The 25,151-nt window shown below is 35.5% G+C and overlaps 1 protein-coding gene across 1 annotated transcript in view; it reads right to left on the minus strand.

Annotated features, from left to right (window-relative positions):
* The window catches only part of ERH3 (P-loop containing nucleoside triphosphate hydrolases superfamily protein), a 111,454-nt gene that overhangs the window by 15,463 nt on the left and 70,840 nt on the right, over positions 1–25,151 (minus strand). Inside the window, exons 4-6 of the mRNA XM_089800027.1 lie at positions 22,468–22,712; positions 21,702–21,860; positions 21,347–21,434 (exon numbers count right to left, since the gene is read on the minus strand). Of these exons, the coding sequence (XP_089656153.1) occupies positions 21,347–21,434; positions 21,702–21,860; positions 22,468–22,712 (492 nt within the window). The remainder of the gene's footprint in view (positions 1–21,346; positions 21,435–21,701; positions 21,861–22,467; positions 22,713–25,151) is intronic.

Genomic DNA, 25,151 nt, shown 5'->3' on the forward strand with positions numbered 1-25,151 from the left:
GTTGGTTTGGGCTTTCAGAGGCAAAATGGGGAATATTTTAATATATTTAAATGTTTCCCAAGTTAGCATTTAAATAATTTATAATAAGGCTATTTATATAGCCATTTCACAGTAACAAGGGGAATATGGCTTCGTTTGGACAAATGTGCCCTTGTGTTATAAACTATTTTCACTATCCGGAGACTTTTTGGTGCTTTGAGTTATGACATTTTAATAAAGTAATGATTTTCCTATAGCCTCGACGCCTTTATTTGGGAAAATGTTATTTTATTATAAAGTGGAAAGTTTAATTCTCATTTAGGGTTCAATTTGCACTTGGGAGGAGTTATAAGGAAATGAAGATCTAATTGTGGAGTAAATTTTGACATTTGAAACTTGTGAGATTGGAAATTCCTCTAGTAGAGTGATTCAGAGGCTTGGGACGAAAACCCTAAGTCTGGAGTGTTGGGACGCAAACCTGAACAAGGATTTGGTGATTCGGTGTTGGAGTTGGAAGGTATCCTCTGTGGCAAGGATCGACATTCTTCATAACACCATTTATCAGAAGGAAACATCACATTCAGCTAGGCGGCCAGCCTATTCCAGCTTGGGTGTTTCTTCCAAAGGCAGCATGGACTTGTATTGTGGGTGCCATTCCTTGTTAGCAGCCATGTCTTGCAGTTTGGAGATCATGCAAGGGTTTGTGACAGCAAACTCTCCATCTTTTGTGATTCTAAAACCCTCCTAAAGCTGGTGTCAGGTTCATTGTAGACAGCAGCAAATCCAATTGACATATTTATTTCTTTGACTGCAAATATCTGAATATTATGCCTAGTACGATTTGAATCATTTTCAGATTGTTAAGTGTTTTCAATATTTAAATGCTGCTCATCATTCTTAGTTCGAAGTTATTTGTTATTTCAATTTGTCATTTACTTGCATATATCTTCTAAAAACCTAAAAACGAGAAAACGAGAAAAAACCAAAAAGAAATCAGAATTTTGTAAAGTCTATTTAGAGGTACAATATTCTGGCCCAATTCTCGAATTTTGAAACAAGCATCAATTTCCAAGGTCACCGAGATTGGGGATCTTTCATCCAACAACCAAAGAACTCTGCTAACACCAAAGCTAGGTGCACTGCCAAACATAGCAACTGGCACAACTAACTTACTATAAATAATAAGTCTCAAAATGAAAGCGCTATCAACATCACTACAACTCCATACTGCAACTGCCTATTTGGGTGCCCTGCTAAAGATAGTAGCCCTGACTTTCTCGAAAAAGACACCATAAATAACAAGTGTACCAATCAGACCCAAACAAAGAGAAAACCCAAAAATCCCTGATTTCTGGAGTGGGAATTGACCTATGCTTCTGCCAACAAAGACCCTCTAACCATTTGATTTAGCCTACAAGGGGAATAGATAGGCTAATCCAATCCACCAACAACGGTGAGCAAAAAGGGGATATTACACAGTTCTTTGGTTGGCAGTTTCAGAGTTGTGACAATGATTGACCTTCCTCATTTTTGGGATGTCATGAGGAGTGATGCTTGGGTTTATCCTTTATGGTGGGTGAGCAAGGTGTTTGTTCTATCACCCCGAATCATGATTCTCATTGGGTTGTTGATGTGATCTTTTCTAAGCTTCCTCGGCTGGTTATATTTCATGGGAATCATTTCAGCTCTCTCAAGAATATCAGTTTTGGTTTTGATGGTGTTCTATCAATGGAGTTACAGGAAAAGAGAGTGCAGCTTGAATATGATGGATTATTAGTTATGATCAGAGTAGCACAGTGTAAGTGTGGCAATTATGTTTCGAGTTTAATTTGGAAACGTGTGATCACTTTAATTAGCCGTTTGACAATTGATAGGGAAGCGATAGCCTATGTTTACATTTTAGAATTCACTCCTATGGGTTTTCAATTTGGTCTTTTTGAAGAGCATTTTCTTAAGGAGATGACTGATTTTATGCAATGTTTGATTGCTCTTCTTGTTGGAGAATGACTAGATGTCTTTGGTTTAGGCACCTTGCAAGATAGTGTTGCAATTTCCCTGGGTTGATTTGGGACCCTAGGATCATTTTTGGCTTCAGTATGGATCTGTCAGATGATTCTGGATTACAATGGCATTTTTTGAGGACGAGCAATCTTTGGAAAGGATAGAGTATAATGTCCCCATTCTAGCACAGGTTGTATGAGTTACAGTTTGCTCACAATTTAAATACCTAACTTTTTATTGGTTCTTAATGAAGGGTGATCCCCTTAATACCACAAACACATAACAGAAATACAGAAACAATAACAATTATTTATGAAGGGTGCTCCCCTTGATACCACACACATAATAGAAATACAAAAACAATAGCAATTTGCGAGAACAAAATCTGGGCTTCTTATTATCTTTGCAAGCATGGAATTACAAAATCCCGAAATACAATATGCAACCCATATGGGTGCCTTCCTTACAATATTCTACAATATATAGCTACTAACCACCCCCATAACTCCCTAGATAACACAACAAGCCTTCCTTATATAGGCATTTTTCCACCGCTCAGGAAAGATCTAGACATTTATCCCTAACCTTTGAGGTAGACTCACCCCCAAATAATTATATTTTCATATTTATTACATAAGGTTGGCTCATAACAAATAAAAATTATACTTTTAGGTAGCCCAACTTCTTGAGGCCATAACTTTCAAATTGTAGCTTCGATTGGCAACTATAAGTACTTTTCATAAATGGCCCTTCTAAGTGCGGAGACGGAATTAGTTGAGGTTTTACCTCGTTTCGAAGCCATTTGAGCCTTCAAATTTGAGCTCAAAGATTTTGTATCCAAAAACCTCAATAACTTCTACAATACATATGGTATGACAACGAAGCTTCACTAGCAAGATGATATAACTAAGATGAACCTACACTTGTGAATTCAAAACATTTTGAGCTCGTATGACAAACTTACGAAAAATAGTAAGTTTCCAGAAATAGTAACTATGCACTGAAATATTACTTATTGAAAAGACAAAAAAACAGAATTATTTTCGGGTGATGCAAGATTGCCCTTACACCCAAGATGCTCTTGCATTAGACGTCTGGATAATTTGAGAAGTGACCTTGTCACGTCTCAAGTGTTCAAAGGAAAACCAAGACAATTAACCTCCTCCTTTGTCAGTCGTGATGAACCTTCTACAAGTCTATCTTTCCATTTGATTAAATATTCTTCATATGTCTTGGGCCTTGTGCTTCTGCCAACACGATTGTCTAGTATATCCTCAATCTCGTTTGTAGCTGAAGTTGTTGCCAAAATACTCCTCTTCACTTCTATGACCTCGTCTTCAACACCTCCTCCATGATACTCTATCAAATCTGAAATGTTAAATACTAGTGAAACATTCAGTTCAGTGGGCAACTCAACATCATAGGCATTTCCTGAATCATGCTTCTTAAGTATCTTGCATGGTCCAAAATTCTTCATTTTCAACTTGTTATATGTACCTACTGGAAATCGCTCCTTCCTCAAATGAATCATGACATCTCCAACCTAAAATTCGTTATGCCTCCCTTTTTCATCTGCCTTAACCTTGTACTGTGCATTCATCTTTGTAATATACATCCTCACCTCCTCATGGACATTATTCAAATGTTCTACAAAATCCTCAGCTTCAGCACTATCTCTCCTTTATCCAACTTCCTCAATTCATAAGCATTTCTAGGACTACTCCCATATATAATCTGGAATGGTGATATATTAGTACTCATGTTGACAAAATTATTGTATGTGAATTTTACCTGTGGTAAAATCGTGTCCCATCATGTTGGCTTATCTCCAACCAAACATCTTAACAAATTCCCAAAACTCCTATTCACTGCCTCTATTTGTCCATCAGTCTATGGATGATGTGATGAGTTGAACTTCAAGTTTGTCTTCAACTTCTCCCACAGTGTGCATCGGAAATACCCAACAAACTTGGTATCTCAATCTAAAACTATGCTGTTTGGTAGACTATGTAGTCTCACCACTTCTCGAAAAAGCAATTTTGCCACATAAACAGCATCACTAGTTTTCTTGGAAGGAATAAAATGTGTTATCTTAGAAAACCTATCAACCACCAAAAAAATCAAATCATGCCCTCGCTGAGTCCTTGGTATCCCAAGAATAAAGTCCATGCCGACATCCTCTAATGACTTCTCTGGTATAGCTAATGGCTGATACAACCCTGTATCTTGCTTCATCCTTTTTGTCATCCGACATACTCTGCAACTATGTACAAACTTCTTAATATCATGTTGCAACTGCAACCAATAATAATTCTCGCTAACCAAAAGTATGTAACAAGTATTGTACAAGCTTTCTAAGCTTCACCAAAATCAAGATCCTCTAGACACAAACTCTTGAGTTCCTTGAACTCAACCACCTAAATCTGCATCTCTGTCAACAAAAGTTGTCTCCTACTAAGAGCATCTGCAAACCCTGTTGGACTTCTCAATCCTGCATTTCATAAAGAATGTGTAACTCTGCAAAAACTCAACCCACTTCAAAAGCCTCTAATTCAACTTTCCTTGAATATTCAAATACTGCAAAGCTTGATGATCAGTAAATAAAACAAATTCCTTCAAAAGAAAATAGTGTCTCCACCTTTTCAATGCATGAACTATAGCATAAAATTCCTGACCATAAACAAATTATTTTCTTTTGGCATAATTCAACTTCTCAATAAAAAAACAAGTCCTCTACTTTCTTGGCTCAAAAAAACTCCTATTGCAGTACCACTAGCATCATAGTCTACTTAAAACGCCTTATTAAAATCTAGAACAGCTAAAACAGGTTGGGTTGTAACATTTTGTTTCAACAAATTAAAACTCTCATGTGCTCTTGTAGTCCATTTAAACTCTTTCCTATCCCCTGTCATTCTTCAATCAAGAGTCCACGAACACTGTTAAAACCTCTAATAAAATTTTTGCAGAAGCTAGCCAAACCATGAAAAGATCTTACGTCAATAGCACTCCTTGGAGTAGGCCATTTAAGGGTAGCTTTCACATTCTCAAGGTCCATTTTTAGACCTTCCGCTAAGACTACAAATCCCAAATACACTAGCTCCTTCACAAAGCTACACTTCTTCTGTAACAACCCCTTTTCCTGCGCCTTAGCTAACAACTAGCGTATCATCAAAAAACAGTTACTACTTCATTTTCATGATAAGGCAATTATAACATTTATTTACATGTTCATATGAAAGAGATTAATGGTTATAACCAATATAACTGAAATATTATAACTATCAACTGAGGGAGTATTCAATCAAAACTAAATTGAGGATGTTAAGTTTGCAATACCCTAAATTCTAAAACCAGAACCCACCTAAGGCAACATCTGCAAAACCATGTTTAGTCCATATATACCACTTAGGGTACAAAAAGTTATACTACTGTATCGTAATAACCAATATCAATTAGGCAACAAAACCACTATAACATCCCCCTTTTTTTCCCATTTCTAATTATGACAATTACTTGTAAATAAAGATATGTTCATATTTATATTCAGATGAAGGAAGGACAGTTATAACTACATCAAGTAAGCCTATCTCATGCATGCAGTTACATTTCATGTTCAATTAAAAAATTAACTAATTTCATTGATTTCCTAATGCATTGAAAAAGAAAATGTATTTCTAAGCATTGAGGGGAATAACCGATTAAACAATATTAACCATCTATTATATTTTCAACTTGAAATTGCAAATTCATAAAGTAAAATACCTGTTACCAGAAGATATTTCAATACAGATCATACCTTTGTCTTGTGCAAACCTTGGCATTTGGTGGAGAGGAGAAGCATTGTCAAGGGCTTAACCTCCCAACCGTAGACCCCTAAGTATCCCCACACAATCTCAACCGAAAAAGGCCCTCCCTACCTAAGCATAGACATGAGACACCCTATCCAGCCACTGAGCATCCTAGTATTAAAGTATCAACCCATCGCTCAACTAGGCAACAAGATCTAATCATTGGGCTACCATGAGCTGATTTAGTTAGATCGATATGGTTATTTTACTAATCTAAATTTACTTTTTTTTTGCAGGGATATTCCCATCATCACCCTTCATCTCGACCCTGCTGGTCCTCATGGATGAATTTCTGGGTGAATCCTTAAGTGAATTTCTGGTTTATAAATATAGACATTGCCATCTCATTATACCCAAATTGGCCTATGACATTACAAAATAAGAAATATAATTCTTTGCAGATTATTTCGACATCGTACCGGTGTCGTACTCATCCCAGAGGGTATATTGACAATACCCCTATAGGAACGAGCAATCTTTGACATTGATTCAAAAAGAATGAACAATCATACTTGATGTGCTTTCATGAACATATTCTTTCAAATTGCATGATGACTCCTTACATCAATATAGGAGAACAAAAGAATTAAATACATAGATTGTGAATCATTCCAAACTCTGAATTACAAAAAGATGTTTATGCCTTCTTTGATAGGCAATCAGATGATTCTAATGTTCGATTTCTAGAAGAAAAACATAAAGAAAAATCAGAGTGGAAATCAGGACTTGTAGAGGTTATAGCTCGACTTGAGCACTATATGCAAACAATCGATACTGAAAATGTCAGCACTCGCATACAAGAATGATTTGTAAGTATTTGTCTTGAATGTGGACGTTGGATGTCTCAGTCAAAGACCAACTCTCTTAGTCGTTGTGATTGCATACACGCTTGGGAAAGAACAGAGCTATGGGTGAAAAAATGAATTATAACAATTCACTGCTATTCTCTTGACATGGGGTTTAGACTTCATTTTCTAATATCCATTAAATGGTTACTCATCCCTCTTATTTTATGTTTTCTTACAACATTATGTTAATGTTGTAGCTTCAATCGGGGATTGAATTGACCTAGAGATAATCATTGTATGGTTATTGGTTTATCATCAACAAACTCTCATATATATATACAAGACTCGAACTCACCTCTGACTCGAAAAGTCAAAATCCGACTCAGTATCGGAATCGGCAAGGACTCGAAAAATTGAAAAACCCATGATATTCAAAGATTTTTAAGGCTTTAAAGATTTTTTCATGCATCATTTAGTCAATTAACATCAAATACACAATAATTGAGATAAATAGAAGCTACTTAACACTCGTACACAATTTTACATAGATCACATAAGTATAACAGCGAATTTCTAAAGGAAAAAAACTGAATAACATAATATAAAGTTAAACATAGTATCACTGTCAAATGTCTACAATATATGAAATCCATGGAATCAAAGGTTGAAAACATATATCAAAATATCAGCTAGAGTGTAGAAGACTAAGGTTCGTAGTAGCCTATGCCCTCCTACGAATATGCCTAAGATAAGTCATGGAAGACTCAGATATAGAGAAATATGTTTGTTACAGCTTATGTGCACATTGTAGACAACAAGGCTCTCAAGTATGTCTATCAATTTCCTTGGTGAAACACAACCTTTAACAGTAAAAGTCTTTTAATAACAATTTTAATAACACTGAAAAAAAACACCTTCCAGAAATCTCTATCTTTAAAAAAATATTTAAAAAATAAAAAATAAAAATTAGGGAGTCTTGGGCTCGGGACTGAGCGAGTCCACGTGAACTCTACCAGGACTCGGCCAAGTCCGAGTCCAAAGGCCATTTGCCTCGAAAAGGCCACCCCTGCCTTGGACTTGCAGAGTCCCGGAACACTAATATATATTGGTATGTTAGAATGGTATCGTTGGTAGAATCCTAATCAAGGTGACATATATTCACTCATCAAGAAAATGCAAGGGCTGCTAAAAGAGAATCTATACTTTATCACAATCCATAATTTCATTGATTAAGGAAGACGCAATGTTGTAAATGAAGCAGCATATAATTGATGGTCTCTATGAAGTGGCATGAATAACCAAGAAAGAAGTAAAATGAAAGGTAAAATGCCAGTCCATTGGGGAAAAGAATGACATTGGTAGTGCTAAGTTCAAGGATATTGCAGAATCTATTATTACATACTATTAAACACTTTAAGATTATAATGGAATGAGTGGGAATTTGACATTATGGGGGGGAATAATAATAACCAATGTTTCATTTCCACTTGCACCATCTTTAGAGGGGAGATGTCAGAGAAGGGACATCATCAGAGTTTCAAATGGAATCATCCTTTGATTTAATGTCTATGGACCCTCATGTGTAGATAAGTATTCTTATCCCCGAGTATTACATTTATCTACTCATTGTAGTCTCTCTCTTATTTGTCAATCTATAAAAACTATGTGTTTGTTTTTTCTTCATAGAAGGCACGAAGACCTATACTTTATTGATTTTGAAGAAAAATTACATCAAAGATTACAAAATACTGCGGCCAAATATGAGGGCAAAAATGGCAAAACTGATTACCCAACCCTCAAACCAAAAATCTGGAGGAGAAACCCATGAGAGCCACGAGTCAAACCAAAAACCAACATCGAGCTCCGCAAGACCAGCACCAGGCACAAAAAACACCAAGCAGCAAGCTAAAAAACCAGCACCGTGCATAAAACCACCAAACACCAAGCCAAAAAGACCAATACTAAGCACACCATCAAATCAATTCAATTGCCTTTAGTGGGAGCATTGCCCCACAAAGAACACTGACATCTTGATCAAACCCTTAAAGGAGTGAGTAGAGCTAAGGTACATTCAATATCATCAACTCCGCTTGGATATAAATCATATCCACAAAAGTGTAAGATCAATGCTCAGGATGCGCATCTAAAAAACCATGTGAACAAGCCAAAAACAATAGATTCATAAAAAGAAACAACTTGGCCATCAAGAATGATGAATGCACCCATACTATAAGAGTTATTTGTCTTGATCTTTTCGTGTATGTTTGAGGATGTTCTTGAAAGAAAAGAAGGTTTGTACTTTACACATGCTACCAAATATTGTGCTGACTCGATCTTATGACAATAGCTCCAAACAAGCTATGCTTTAGAATCCACTAGTCATCTGATGATCAAGCTAGATAAAGTGAGACTCTTGAAGCAAATATCCTTGATAACTGAGATTATGAGTATCCTTCCATATTAAGGAGTCTAACACTTTATCAAAGGCAACCTTGTACGAAGAGGTCAAAAGGTTGATATCAGAAGCAACCTTGGAGGAAAAAGTCAACAAATTGAGAGGGAGAAGTTCGAGGTGAAATTTCTTATAATGCATTCTTCTCTATGAGAGAGAAGTTTGAGGTGAAAGCCCTTGTTCCATCCTCTAAGAGCAGCTATGGTAGATTCATCCTCTAACATGGTTCATAGTGTATATCATGTGAGTTACTACATGATTCTATTGGAAAACATCATTAGAGGTGACAGCTTTCATCAATGTTTGGTTATGGTCGCTATTGTGAGGTGACGATCTTAACAATGGCTTGACCTGTTCTCATGATAGACTACATTAAATTGTTGTCCTAAAGGTCATGACAGCCTCTTAGCTAATCATGATGGACTACATTAAGTTGTTGTCCCGGAGATCATGATAGCTTACTTGTTATTCTGATGGACTACATTCAGTTGTTGTCTCGGAGATCAAATAACACATTCCACCGGGATATGACATGGTGTTCACACCATATGCAGAAAATGCTCTTGATAAGTATCATGGACTTGATGCCAATGCACATACCAGGAAAATATAAGTATGACAAATATCATATGGTTGATATTCCTTGTTGAATCATACTTTTGATGATATCGAAAGATAACATCTGATTTGGTGGGTATGAGTTGATATCCTTAAATATGTCATTCCAAGAATATCATATTGAAATGATATCCCTCTATATGCTTGAGAGCATAATGTGTTCTATAACAATACTCCCCAACAAAGAGGGGGCGTTAATGGTGTAGCTTCAATTGGATTGAAGTGACCAAGAGATAATCATTCTATGGTTATTGGTTAATCATCAACTAGACAAACTCTCATTTATCAACTTTTATATATATATATATGTGTGTGTGTGTAATTGTTTAAATGGTCGTTAACTTACCATAGAGACATGTCTCTTCATGAGACATCTCCTATACTCGTTTTTATACGCATCAGTTGTTTATTAACTTACCACAGAGACATGTCTCACCATATTCTCATATTTATACAATGGCCTAGAAAAGCTTGAAGGCTACTTCCAAAAGTTCCAAGAAGACATGCAGAAAAGAAGAATACCAGTAAATCTAGTAAATGACTATAGAAGCATTTGCTTCTTAGCAAACATAGACAACTACATGGTGCAAGAAATCGAACCAACAACTCATTTGTTAACAGAATTTCCTTATGAGATTGAGGAAGGACCAACCAGAAGCCTCATCTAGGAACTAATTGAGAAACTTGTTGAGAAGGGACAACAAAGGTTTGGAATAGTTGAAGAAACAAGAAAAAAGCTCACTGAACAAGAAGTTGAAGCTTCAAAGTAGATGAAGCCAAAGAAGAAGAAAGGAACAAAGAAAGACATAAAGCACCTTGAGGCAGAAGAAACTCAAGTAAGTGAAGAGAGTCCACAAACCGACTCAGAGAAAAGTTCCACTCCAGAACCAGAGTCAGAAGAGGATGAACCAAGGAGCAAGAGGAAACAGGCAACCTCTAAGCCTCCAACAGTTGAGACTTGCAAAAGGAAAGGTACAACAAAAGGAAAGAAGAAACCTCCTACTTAGCAGGAGGAAGAGGAACAAGAAGAATCAAATCTTGAAAGCTTGAAGTCCACGAAAAAAGAAAAGAAGCTTTCATTGCAAAATGTTATTGAGGATATTGAAAATAATGGTAGCTATAATACCATTATAGATAGACTCTTAAAATTCAATAAATTAAATAGGAATAAGATAGTACATTCGATACTAGTGAATTTGAGAGCATTTAGAGAACACCACAAGATGTATAGTCCTAATTGCCAGAAGAGTTATCTGAAATAATCAAAGTGAAATGGTCTAAGGCCATAGTCGATTGGAAGAATATGTTGGATGAAGCAGTCACTAATATAAGAACCAACCTAAGCAAACAAGATATCATGGATATTGTAGATTCATGTAGACCAAACACCAACCCACTAGAGAATGTGGCATTAATCACCACAGGGTTGAGGAAAGATGCATTTGCAAATGCAAGAAAGTTCTAGTCAGAACTCTATGAACAAGAGAGAGAAACTCTTGAGAAAGGAGGAAATCAAAGCAAGATAGCCAAAGATGCCCACAAAGAACAAAAGCGACCTAATACAAGAGGTCCTAGGAGCACCAAGAAGAAATCAGCAGAAAAGCCTACTGCATTGGGAGAACAGAGAACTCAAATCAGCTAAGATCCAAATCAAGAACTAAAGGAAACCGGAGAAACACAACAAGCCTCTACGACACCTTCAGCTACACAAGAGCAACCCAAAGCTGACACTTAGACAACTAGAGAATGGGAAAACATCACAGATGCGACTAAAGAAGGAAAGAATGAAGAACAAGAAATAACCGGTCACAATGAAACAATTGGACAAGAAAAGAGGACAAAAGAAGCATAGAAGCGGAAATAGGAAATGAAGCAAGTGACACATAGCTACCTGCAATGGAGGTCCAAACCGATGCAGGAGAGCAATAGGAAAGAGGAACAAATACAATGAACAAGCAAGAAGCCTTACAACCCACTCAGTCTCGGGAGACACCAACAGTCAATCTATCCTCGACACTATCCAAAGGACAAAGGAGTGTCAAGAAGCCAGACAAAGGGAAGAGCGACATAGAGGATTTAGGAAGCAAGAAAAGGAGCAAAGGGAAAAAAGAATTCTAGAAATGGGCAGAGTCTGACACATCAAAGGAAGAGGGAGCACTATATGACTCCGATGTAGCCAAAGCTGCAAAAATGCTAGAACTTGGAAAATGAGTAAATGAGTTGAGCAAGAGAACCGATGAAATGAAATCAAAGGAGTTGGGAAAAAATACTAAGCTCGCTGAGAATTACAAGAAGATGAAGCAAAACAGAAAAAGGTACGAGCGTTCAAGCACACTGGCTGACACTCGTAATATTCTGAAGGAACTTGCAGCAAATGCAACATATGATGAGAATTATGATTTGATTACTCAAATCAGAGATGTAACAAGACATCTTCATGGGAAGGCGGTCTAGCTTCCAAGTGTACTAGAAAAGCACATTCCAGTGAGACTACTCGAAGCGGAGAGGAAACTTATCATAGAGAAGAAAGGGGAACTTATGACACTCAGGGATGAGATGTCCAAAGCTTTGAAAGAAATTACCCTAGCATTCCAAAAACAAAGCATGTCACACACCCTAGCAGGTGACCTTGAGCAGTCAGAGGCAAAGGCTCAACAAAAACTTAATGCTACTACCCAAGCATTTGATCCACTATCACGATCAGCAGCAGAGCATATAAACAAGTTGCAGGACACCATGTACCCGTTGCACCAGCTGCGAGTTGAAGAAGAAAAAAGGACTATCAAACTCATGGAGCTTCAATGCTTCTTGACTCCAATGATCGGGTCCATCAGTGCATCAGTGAAAGAAGAAAATGAGCTACTTGGCATGCCACCATCAGAGATCAACGAAGCATTTACAAGGAATACGGAGTGCGGCAATTGTACTCAAAGATATAAAGTAGTCATGTGAGATCCTTCTTAACTCAGCCAAAGACAAGTACAAGGACATCTTTGAAAAGCTATGACGAACATGGCATAAAAGAATCACCATCACAAGGGGAGCATATATCCAGTCTATCTCCACTCTTCCCATTGTCATTGATGACAAAAAGGGGAAGTTATGTAAAGGGAGAAAAGACAAAGGGGGAGGAAAGATATACAAGGGAAGAAGACAAGATAGAAGAGATGCAAAGTATATATATACCTTAGGGGGAGAAAAACAAATGTAACATGAAGAGAGACAATAGAGGAGAACGAGGCAGCAAAACAAACCAAGCATTGAGACAGGTCAAGTGTCAATTCAAGTATCTTGTTAACCTACAATGTAGTATAGAAGATTTTTCCATCAATGCCAAAGGGAGAGATTGTTGGACTAAGCTACTTCAACTTAGCAAACAAAGAGCAACAAACTCAAGAACTGAAGTAGAAGTTTGTGTTGTCATTGATTGGCAACTGGTTAACAAGAAGTCTCAAAGCCACCGGGAAACTGGAGGACTGGTCAAGACAGTAGAATGAAGAGAGAAGCACGAATGCTAAGCGGCCACAGCCCAGTCACCACTAATGTGACAACACGAGAGGAAGGACTGAACACGACAAAGAAATGTAGCAAAGTAGTGCACCGGAATATCGTAAAAGCATGCAAGGTCACAAATCTAAATATAGACATGCAGACAACCAAGTTGGCCTATAAGCATAGGATACCGATAGGCACTCATGGATATCTTATGACTATGCTCACCATGGAGTTCAAAATTTAAATTGTAGTTTGAGTGGAATAACTTTAGGGTTTGCATTCGTGGTCCAATGGATTGATTTAAAAAATAACTTAACACTCGTTGAAAAGAAAGATACATGAAGAAGCTGTTGGCGAGAGCGTGTAAAAGTGAAGAAGTTCATTATGCAAAAGAAATGAGACAAGAATGTAACAAGTCAAATGTGAACAAGAAGCTATAGTAAGTGCTAAGTGCACGAGGAGAACAAGGGAAGAGAGTAGAAGAACACTTACCCAAGCCAAAGCAGAAGAAGAAGATCATAGCATCTTCGAGGTAATTTAACAAAAGATCTATCAAGCAAGGTGTGCCACATATTTAGATCACTACATTAGTTTGCTTTCTAGCCAGAGCATCTACTGTAAGCCTTTAAGAGGGAAGACTTGTAAGAAGTCTTTGAAATCCTCTAACTAGGTATCCCTCAGAAAGAGATCTAAATCCTTTGGCAGGTTGTTGTAATCCTAACAAGTTATTGGCATTCCTAACAAGAAGAGTTCTCAGAGGGAACAGTTGTAAGCCTTTAACAGGGCACCCTTTTTCTTTAAAGGAAAGGCTAGTGGGTACGTTACTCCCACTGTGGTTTTCACCCTCACCCTGGGGGTTTCCACACAAAAATACTTGTATCATTGATGTATTCCTCTGTATGGAATATAATATGGTTTTACTGCATAGCATTTATTATTTCCCTAATAGTTAAAGTAGTAGTGATACAATGTGTAGAAAAGATCAGTAGACAAACTGGGAAATTTTATAGAAGTGTGCATACTGATTCACCCTCTCTCTCACTACCATTTGGGACCAACAAATCATGGCTAGGAGAAATACTTGTACAGTGAAAAGAAAATTCCATATGAACGACTTATGGTACCAATTAATTTCTTCGCTTCTGTTGGGGCCTCTTAACCCTCCAAGTTGAAACAATGTTAATACCTCGTGACCATGGTTTCCCTAGACACGTCGCCTGTTGCCTAGACCAACAGCTTTCTCACCATGGCCACTCCTAGGTAAAACGATATCCTGGTCTACAAAGACGGTGCCAAAAACTACTTGTTTTCCGTTGGGTCAAAGAATTTTGCCTTAGCAGACTGCGACTACTTCCCATCGCAGCCACCAACAACATAGAGCTTGTCAACGATGACCTCACTACGAAAATGAGCCCACGGCAAAAGCATGGGCGGCTGGAATACGAGGACTACGAAACCGGGTCAAAGATGTTGACAGAATCCAACGGGTTGTCTCTCCACCCTCCGCATAAAATTATTTTCCCGCTCGTAACCACAATTTCTTGCCCAGCGGCAGTGGCATTTATCCAACATATAGCAAGCGATATTTTTTCCTGGGCCAGACATCATGTTTTTCGGTCAGAATGTCTCCACATAGCCTATTGGCTAATTAAATGGACGATGCTTGGTTGATTAAGTTAGTGGACATTATTATGAGGACAAAAGTTATATTGTCCAAGAGGCAAATTTTGCAAAAAATGGTATAGAAAGTTACAAACCACTTCATATTGATTTGCAATGCAAAGTCTACAATTAATAGTATATCGAAAAACAACTTTTAAACTTAGACTCGGAGAATACTCAGAAAAAACCAAAAAGAAAATTGACTCGAAGAGTATTTGGCAAAGTTCGGCTACTTAAAAAATACTAAATTTAAAAAATATATATATTTATATAGTTCAACATATTGCAGTGTCTCACCCACATTGTTTCCCCAATTTTCACATATTGCTTGTGACATGATTTGAATGGAAAAAACTAACTAATTTTATGGCAACTCTTAGCAAGTTTTCAGAAACTTTGCACAAGAAACTCGGTGAGTAAACCTTGTCAAAACTTGCAAAGCAAATGATGAGGCAAGTTCTTAGCAAATCAGCAAGCATGTACTCCAGAGTCATTACCATGAAAATAGAGTTCTACAATGTTACAAATGAACAAATAGAACAAACAAATTCAAACGGTTGCCCATATGTTAGAAAATTTGGATAACTAAATTGTGGAGCATGAGCTTTGTGATTTTCAACAATTATATTAAAAAAAATTCAAGACTACTAGATATAGATGATCCATCACAAAAACAAAATTTCCCAACTAAGTTATCTTGTACCCGGATAAGGCATCCTGCACTCGTACTAGGCATGTGCAAGTATAGGTTTGCCTAAGGGTACACCCTCAGTCAAACATGGGAGCTTGGATACACCCAAATATGTACTTGGGCATACCCAAAAGTTTTGAGCACCAAAAGTAACAAAAAAGGGCCTTTTCTTAACTCTTTCTTTCGTGTGTCCAAAAACCCTAAAATGCCCATAAAAATGCCATTTGTTGAATACAAAGATCATTGTTGTTTTCCCACAACCCTTCTATTGTTAGGTTTTACTCACATCTAACACCTTGTGCAGCTTCTCATGGTTGCCCCTCAAACCCATTAGCATCTCCACTCTCGAACTTTCACTAGTTAGTTGGATCACTTGTTTTATTAGAAATTTGACTACAATGAGAGGGTTTGAGAAGAAGACTAGAATCAAGAACTTAGACGACTAAATTTCCTACAATTAAATATTGATTGATAACAAAAACTATTAAATAAATACTAAAGGCATTTAAATTTTTATCTTTATTGCTACCAATTTCACCTTTGGCATTGATCAATAATGAAGCATTATACTATCAAACATATTTAGCTTTACAATTTTGTATATATCTTTAGATTTTTGTAGTCTGTGTGTATCTTCTCATACCCATGCCCATGCATGTGCCCATAATAGCAACTTAGATTTCCAATGTTTGTTGAGGATATATCCCTAAAGCTTTGTCACCCACCGTCTGATATGTTCAAGAAACAACAAAAAAGTACACCAATTTCATCATTTGTTAATTAAAAGGAGGCATTTGTAAGAAGGGAATTGTCCTAGCACTTCCCTCAAATAAGGCTTTTAAACAGATAAAGAAAATCTAAAAGGCTTCCCATGTTTTTGTTGTGACTAAGATCAAGCTTACTCAAGCAAAATAGAGAGGAGACTAAGGAATTCAAGAAGCTTTTAAGATTTAGTGAAGATGAATTGGTAATGCCCACATGCTGAAATGTCTCAAAAATCACATATAAATCTAATCCATTTTTAGTAGAACTGGAAAGAACTAATCCCTTGATAAATTTAGTTCAATTCTAATGGAGGAACTTCACCATAATGAACTAGAAAGAACTAATCCTAGTGCACGAACTTCACCATAATCTGTCTAGATGCATTGAATGTTAGCATGAGAAAATTCAAAAAATGGATAAAAAGAAGAATATTCTCAAGGGTGACTTGGTGTAAATACAAGCAGGATCATCTTATTGGTTCATTAATTGGTGCCTTCTTCAACAACCTTCTACCTAATCTCTCTTCGACCCACAAAATATTGTAATTATTTCATCATAGTCTCCCCCCCCCCCCCCCTTTTTGCCCTCAGTCCTGGAGATAGGAAATGCACCGGGGACATGGGGGCTTCGTTCCCCCATCCCCGTGGCGCCACTAGATCCGCCATCTCTGCCAAGGATGGGGGGACATCCTCATGTTGACTATTTTCTAGTTCAACTATTTATGTTCAATGTTCAATTTTCCAATTCAATGCAATGTTCAAGTATCTACTCTTTTGCATCTTTATATCTTATATTGTAATACATCTTTTCATAAGTAGCATTTTAAGTATCATATGTATAGCATATACCACCCTTGTAGTCCCCCACCACTGTCCCCCCGTCGTCCCCAAATTAAGGCCTCTCTGTGCCCCCGTCCCAGAAACTTGTCCCTCCATTCCGTCATCCCCTCATCTCAGCAGTGTAATTATGTATTTCATTGGCCAATTTATTGAGGCATCTTCTCTAATGCTTCTACCTAACGTAATTTTCTAATTGGCCCCTGAAGTCAGTGTAATTTTCTAGCAAGCCCACATGGTGGTGCTTATTGTAATTGGGTGAGCATTTAGTAATTGTTCGTACAGGCTATAAATCCCTAATTAGAGTTTGTAATGGATTAATCATGTCCCTTGATTTCAAAACTATTTTGGCCCTTCATTGTATTTGAATAATTATAAAAGGCCAAAGCCTCCTCATTTGTGGCATATAAGATTAGTTGATTAGAGTAGAGTCCAAGATTTGTTGAAATTGTTGTCATAATACTATCAAAATAATTATCGATTCATTGTCAATCTTCATAATGGATTACATGTGTTCCTTTGCAATATTGCATGGTTTTTTCAATCCATCACTTGGATTAAATTTCATCTCATGTTAAAAATAAGCAGGTGGATGGAAGATATTGTTGAATAGTGACTAGTTGTAGTCAATGTCCATACCTTTTGCTACTGGTTGATTGTAAGGAAATTGTATGGTCTATGTGGGCCTAAATTGCAAGTGTTTAACTTCTATTGGAAATATTCATATAGAATTTAAATGAGAATAACAATGTGAAAACCATTCCTGCATCCGTAGAAGACAGCACTATCCTATGCCTAGTTGACATGGCAAAGCAACGACTGGTTCTCACCCCGTCATCAACATTATCTTACATTCTTAGACATGGATAAAATTTCTAAACCCTTGTCTCCTTGCAATTGTTTGGTTGGAAGTGTTTGGAGAAGTTAGAGTCAAGTTGGCATCCTTTGCATGAACAACATAAGCCCCTTTGTGATAACCAGCGTATCACATCATTACAACTAAGTGAAAGTCCACAATAAGAAGGAACCTTGTGGCTGTTTCATTTGCTCACACAAACTGTATATATTAGTTAGCATATGAGCATCCTTATTCCAGAGAAAGTTGAAGATTTGGTGCTTTGTTTGGAATACTAATTATTTGATCCTGCATATTGTAGTGGAACAAAACTTGCATTGATAGGACACATCGCCAAAACAGTGTTTTTATATGCTATTCTCTCACTCGTATGGTACAAACTTTTAAACGGAAAGGTTCTCAACTAGACTTCCGATATTACCATTTATTCTTGCTAAGATTTCTTTGTAGTACCGATGGAAGTTGCCATATTTCCTAGATTTCTCTATATTTCTCCTACTCTCTGCTAGTAGTCTTCTTAGATCTTGGCTTAATTGGCCATCTAAGCAAAGATTAACATATCAAGGCCAACCTTTTCATTCATTGTTGTGCAAGCTCTCAAAGAATGCAACTACAAGTTTTGCATCAAACAACATTAAACAAGGTACATAAGCTCCATCCCTTGTTGTGAATACTGTACATTCTTTGTAATAAAGTGTAGTTAGATCCATTTTGAGGATTCGTAGATCTAACTTTATACAACTACCAGAATTTTCAGCCTGACAACTGCTAGAAATAAGATAAATACCTAGATAATCAGCAGTGCAGATTAACATAATGCTTATGATAGATCTAGATAAAATCATAGGGAAGAATATCAAGAGAATAAGCCATGTCATCAATAACAAGAGACGCGATGCATCATAGTTCCTGCCTAACACATAATGATTGTAGAGGTGTAGATGAGTGAGAATAAGGTTGAATAGTTCTAAATTAACATTGTGAATGCATTAATTTTTGCCTAGAAATGCACTTGTGATCTGATAGGATGGCTCATATTTTGTTGTTAAATTCTCGTCCTAGAAATGCACTTGTGATTTGATAGGATGGCTCATATTTTGTTGTTAAGTTCTCGTGTTATATTATTATATCTTTGGGCATTTAAGCCAAAGAATAAGAGGCCAAAGTCCCCAATATAGCACTAAGTACTTAATATCATACTACGATCAATACATATGCTTTAGACAAATTTGCACCTTCTACGTTGACAACTTAAAATATGTGCAATGAGGAAAGATATCCATACCGATATTTGAATTATAGAAATTGAAGAAGTAATGAAGCATTTGGAGTATCACATTATATGTTTACGCATGTTATGCATGCTACTAGAGAACCATAAGTAGTTGGAAAAACTCCCCCAACTATGTGTTATTCTCATCTTGATTATCAAATGGAAATCACACTATTTTTAATCATTAGATAGAGATAAATAGCAGTATAGAACAATAACAACATAAACATATATACAGGGAAAAAAATGATAGCTAATATAGAGGAGGAAGAGGAAGAGAGATAAAATAGTAAGATAGAGTGATACCAACATAAGTTGTGTGTGTGGGAGAGAGAGAGAATTAAATATAATTATTTTTCTTAATAAAACAAATAGTCAAAATGAAATCATGGTTATAATAAAAAATTAAAATATATTATATTTTAATTAATGAAACTAAGAATTTAATTTTTATATTAAAACTCATATTTGTATAAGAAAAAATTAAATGTATTGAAATATAAAAATATTTTATAAGTAAAACTAATTGTTTAATTTTACCCAATTAGAGAAGGTTTACTATTTAATGTTTTGTATTTCTAAATTTTTCATAAAATTAAGTAATTTTTAATTATGAAATAATATCTATATAATTTAATATGTACATTTTCAAATAACAAATAGATATAATACATATAAATTCGATGTTGATGAAAAAAATGATGTAATAAATAAGAAATAGAATATAACTATTTAATTTTAATACATAGGTTATAAAAAACTTAATAATAATTTATATATCTTTTAGAATTGAATTATTTCCTTTTGGTGGTTATTTCATTTAGTATGGTTTTTGATGCAAAATATAATTATTAATTTAATATTAAAATATATATTTTAAGTTCTAAATATATTTAAACTAAATGATAAATTGTTTAAATAAAAACTATTATTAATAATAAATGATATAATTTATAAATTGTAAGACTTATTATTTATACATATTATAAACACTATTATAAAATATAATTAAAAAATAATATTGTTTAATTTATTTTTATAAAAGTAAAATAATAGTAATAATTTAACTATTTTTATTAAAAAATCAAAGTTTTAGAAAAATTAGAAATTCAAATACAAAGATATAACATATTGAAATTATATTGCTATTGAGAATTAATATTGATTAGACATGTTGTGTGAGGTGGAAGATAAAATGATTGAAAAAAAAAAATCTTATCAAGTTGTCACAAATGTGGAAAAGATAAAGTTGTAATTAATGCATTCATTAATGCATTGTTAAAAAATATTTGTATTTTTTGTTGAAGAAAAATAATTTTCTCCCCCACAAAAAATAGTATGAACCAATAGAATGAATGAAAAATGTGATTTATAAAATAATGAAAAATGTGAAAAAAATATAAACATTTAAAGTTTCATATAATCTTTTAAATTCTTTGATTTGATTGGCCAGTGTTAATGTCATATTACCACTTGAATGAATGCATAAGTATTCCTGCCATAGGCAGGAACTAATAAAAACTGTCTAATGAAAAAAACTTGCATCAAAAGTCAAATAAACAAAAGGAAGTAACAGATAATTGGAAAGAACATTTGAGAGAGGATGTACCAAGCACATAACAGGATTCAACTATCATGGCTTATCGACAAAATCCAGCTATGTCAATGAACTTAATTGACTTTACTTGTAAGACGTTTCTCAGGATATCCAGCATAAAGGCAGCATGGTATTCCAATATTAGATGGCAATCCACATCTTGGCTCGATATTTTGTTGATGCTTGAGGTGCCTGTATCATAATGTTCTCAATCTACGTTTTGGCAATCAAGCACAAAGCTTTTATGTTGTTTTCAGCTGCTCAAATCGTCATCATGATGACAATTACAGCAGCTTCCAATGTAAAATGCGCAATAGAGCATCTATCATAATAGAAAAACACAAAAGTGGAAAACCCACAAGTGAATGTTGAACAAACAATTCATGAAGAGAAATTGTGTCAACGAGTAAATGAAGTGCCGTACAGATTTATGGACAGCAGAAAGACTGACTTCTAATGGATTTTCACAACTTTTGGCATCATACCTCAACACTCCTCAAGTTAATTTTGATAAGCTCCTTGCGTGAATCAAAATCCGGAAGAGGTATATAAATCCTTTTCTCTAGCCTCCTCCTGCATAGCAACAAATGCTTGACTTCAATCTCATTAAAAAATAATAATTCGAAGATTTTTTTCAAAACTAAACTCATTATCCAATCCGTGTTTAGCTTCCAACCATGAAATTGTTAGATATAATTCTTTCATAGATAGATAAGATCCTAAACAACATAAACAAGCTAATTCATAATAAAAAACTTCTTAAGCATTGAATTTAAGCATTTCTGGACAACAATAGAATATGTATCCTACTGTGATAGATAAACAAACACACAACCATACCTCAGAGCCTCATCAATATCCCATGGAAAGTTTGTTGCTGCCAGCACCATTACCATTTTTTTCTGACTATCTTCACTGGTAGCACTATTACTCACTCCATCTACTTGGACAAGAAGTTCTGATTTTACTCGCCTTGATGACTCATGCTCTCCCGATGCCCTGGAAATAATAAAAGTCAGAGAATAAAAATTAGCACTAATAAAGAACTTGGTTTAAAATCAAATAACAACATAAACCACATTTTTTCTCATTTCAGTTTAGGTGTTAGTATAAATCACATTTAAGGAAATTTTCTTGAAAAATGTAGCTTCTCGCAGCCATCTGGTTAGACTGATTTTCTGCTTCCTTCAATCATTGTATCCTAGCTATCACTATTTGTTTCCATTCTAGAGAGAAAAGCTAAAACTAAATTATATCATTCATTATGTAGGCCTTCTTGCATGGCTTAGAGCTACATGCTAGCTTGTCTTCAACCGGGGAATGGTCAGGACATTATACTGATCATAATTACAGAATGAAATTTTCTGTTATTTACTGAAACCAGTAAATCATACTATATTTGCTAAATGCAAATTGAAAGAGGGCATAAATTTTTTAGATGGTCAATGAATTGATGCTCACGAGTCAAAGCAAACCAAAGATTCTAAGCGTAATGATTAACAAAGGGAAGAAAAACTATTATTTATAAGTAAAATATCCACTTAAGCAACAAAATGTTCTAGTTGTCTCATAAATATAAAATTCTAACTTAAATCAATTTACGCACCCACGTGAATTGCAAAGTGAATCAATTTCATCAATAAAAATGGTACTCGGAGCATGAGCCCTTGCAAGCTCAAACAAGCAGCGAACCATGCGCTCACTCTCACCCCTCCATTTTGAAGCTAATGTTGCAGATGAAACATTAAAAAAGGTTGTCCCGCATTCTGTGGCTACTGCTTTAGCCAAAAGTGTCTTCCCAGTCCCTGGTGGGCCAAACATGAGAACTCCTTTCCATGGTCGACGAAGTCCCTGCACTCAAACAAAGGCCATTTTAAGATCATAATGTACATTCTACAAGGAAAAGGAAACACCAGAAATACATTCTAATAACAATTGCTCCATAAGCATGCAAATATTATTTGCCACTTCAGATTGGACACCAAATCATTATATCTGTTATATAATCAACTTTTGCCAAGCAAACACAATAAAACATTGTACAGTATGTTGAACAATGATCTGCACTGCACAACCCGGGATTCTGGCACAGATTATAACACAATTAACTAGTATTATATATGTTATAATGAACATGCAACAAAATATAATGCACAAACCATAACATATACATGAAGACAATAGTATAGAGGAATAATGCTAATCATCCGATATGAAGAAGGATAATACATGTACCAATAAAGAACCAAACAAGGAACTATAATTCCTGCTTAAGATCAGATGGCTAAAGTGTTGGATTTTCATTCCAAAAACCAAAATTCAAATCCCCAAAGTGACATGTAAGATAGAATTGTAAATGAGGAATCTAGGTCTTCTACTGTTTGGTGTAATGGCCCCTTTGGTATTGCCCTAGATTTTTCCCTAGAATGAGTTCAATTAAACAAGAAGTGTAATGTAGTCAGAATTATAACTTTACCTATAAACCTTGGATAAGGTCTTGCAACCATGTGAATAACATCTATAACATAATTCTACCATATATTTCTGTAAGGGTTAGAGTGACATATAGACTACATTCCAAGGCATTTCTGGGTGGGGACAGGGTGGCAGAATACAAATAGAGAGAGGGAGAGAGGGGTCCAAGACTGATAACAACGATAGCAATATGTAAAGAAATCATGAGAACAATTGCATAACAGCATAATAAATTTCAATAAAGCATTATAACAGCAGTGTCAAACATCAGAAACCATGGTCTATCAATATCCAAAAGCCTCAAACATGTATCTAGATGTCTCAAACATCAAAATATAACACTCTATGAAATCCAAGCCTCATTTGGCCTATCACATCAAAGATTAGGAACCATATGAGTCAATATCAACCTTTCGCAAAAGTGGATTTGTCCAATAGTAGCCACTATGATCAGTGCCAAATGGTAAACATCTTTTAGAGAAAACAAAATACAATCATACAAAGAAATAAAATAGTGCATTTTTAATATCGAAACTGAAGAATGAAATTTTGTCAAGCATTGTTTTGAGACTCTAAGTTGGCATGACAAAAAAATTTAAAACTATAAATTTAAATGTGCATTTCATTGATTATATTTGATTCTCATACATTTGAAACTAGATAAGCTATTTTGAATCTTATATATTTGAAATTTGAATATATTGTTTTGATTATCATATTGAGGTATAAAAGGAAACAATTTTTTTAAAAACTTTACTTTTTTGTTTTTCAGCACTTGGGGGTGTTCCCATCCTCAATGACAACTAGTCATCCACAAAATGTCCCTCGGTCATCTCCAAATGGTAGTGGGCGTTTCTTTGCATTTTTTAGGGTTAAGCAAGTATTGGGACAAGGAGGACGGCACCCTCTCAATGTCTCACAATCCTTGAAATGACTAGGGGACAAGGACACCAAATTTTGGGCACAGGATGCATCGCCATGTTTCATATATATAAATTACTAATCATCTCAATCTATTTAAATAAATCATTCCAAAGCACAACATTCAATAGTTCCATTCCGATAATCAACCATAATAGCGGATGGAGAAGAAGCATGTTAAGGTGCCTTAACTTCACCGTGACAAAGCCCAAGAGTGCAAAGTATCCAAACTCGACCTCTCAGCCCCAAGTGGTAAGAACCTTTGTCCATAAAGCATGAGGTGGGCTACTTAGCAATGTAAGACACACCCACTCTCCTAATTATGACTCCTCAATAAGATGCCCTAACTTCACCACAACTAAGCCCAAGAGCACAGAGTATCCAAACTTTTCCTCTTGGCCCCAAGTGGTAGGAACTCTTGTCCATCTAGCACGAGGGGGGCTACTTAGAAAGGGAAAATGCACCTGCTGACCTTATTGAGGTCCTCCCTAATACTTACATTGTGGTTCGTAGGAAATTTCAATAAATAAATGATTACTTACTATAATAAAGGAGATCTATATTCAATTACAAAATATTGATAGATTATCTATTAATCATTATCTTGCATACCACAAATATATAAGATTACTAAGGTCTGCAATATATTGTAGTTTTTTATCTGATCAATCTATACACTTGATTTTTGCTGAATTATAAATTGATCTTTTGTTTATGAATACCAATTTGCTTTATTGATTAATATAGATCTATGTTACCTGGGGACACATGCCTAGGTTTTCTTTAAGTTCTCCTAGTCCAGGAAACGTCTTGGGGAGAAGGGATGCCTAGGAAACTTTTGCTACAAAATCTAGTGGCAATTACACTGACTCAAATAACACATATTTGGCATAA

Source organism: Cupressus sempervirens, chromosome 9 (genome assembly GCF_028749045.1).
Source record: "Cupressus sempervirens isolate cs-2001-9-10 chromosome 9, ASM2874904v1, whole genome shotgun sequence".
NCBI lineage: Eukaryota > Viridiplantae > Streptophyta > Pinopsida > Cupressales > Cupressaceae > Cupressus > Cupressus sempervirens.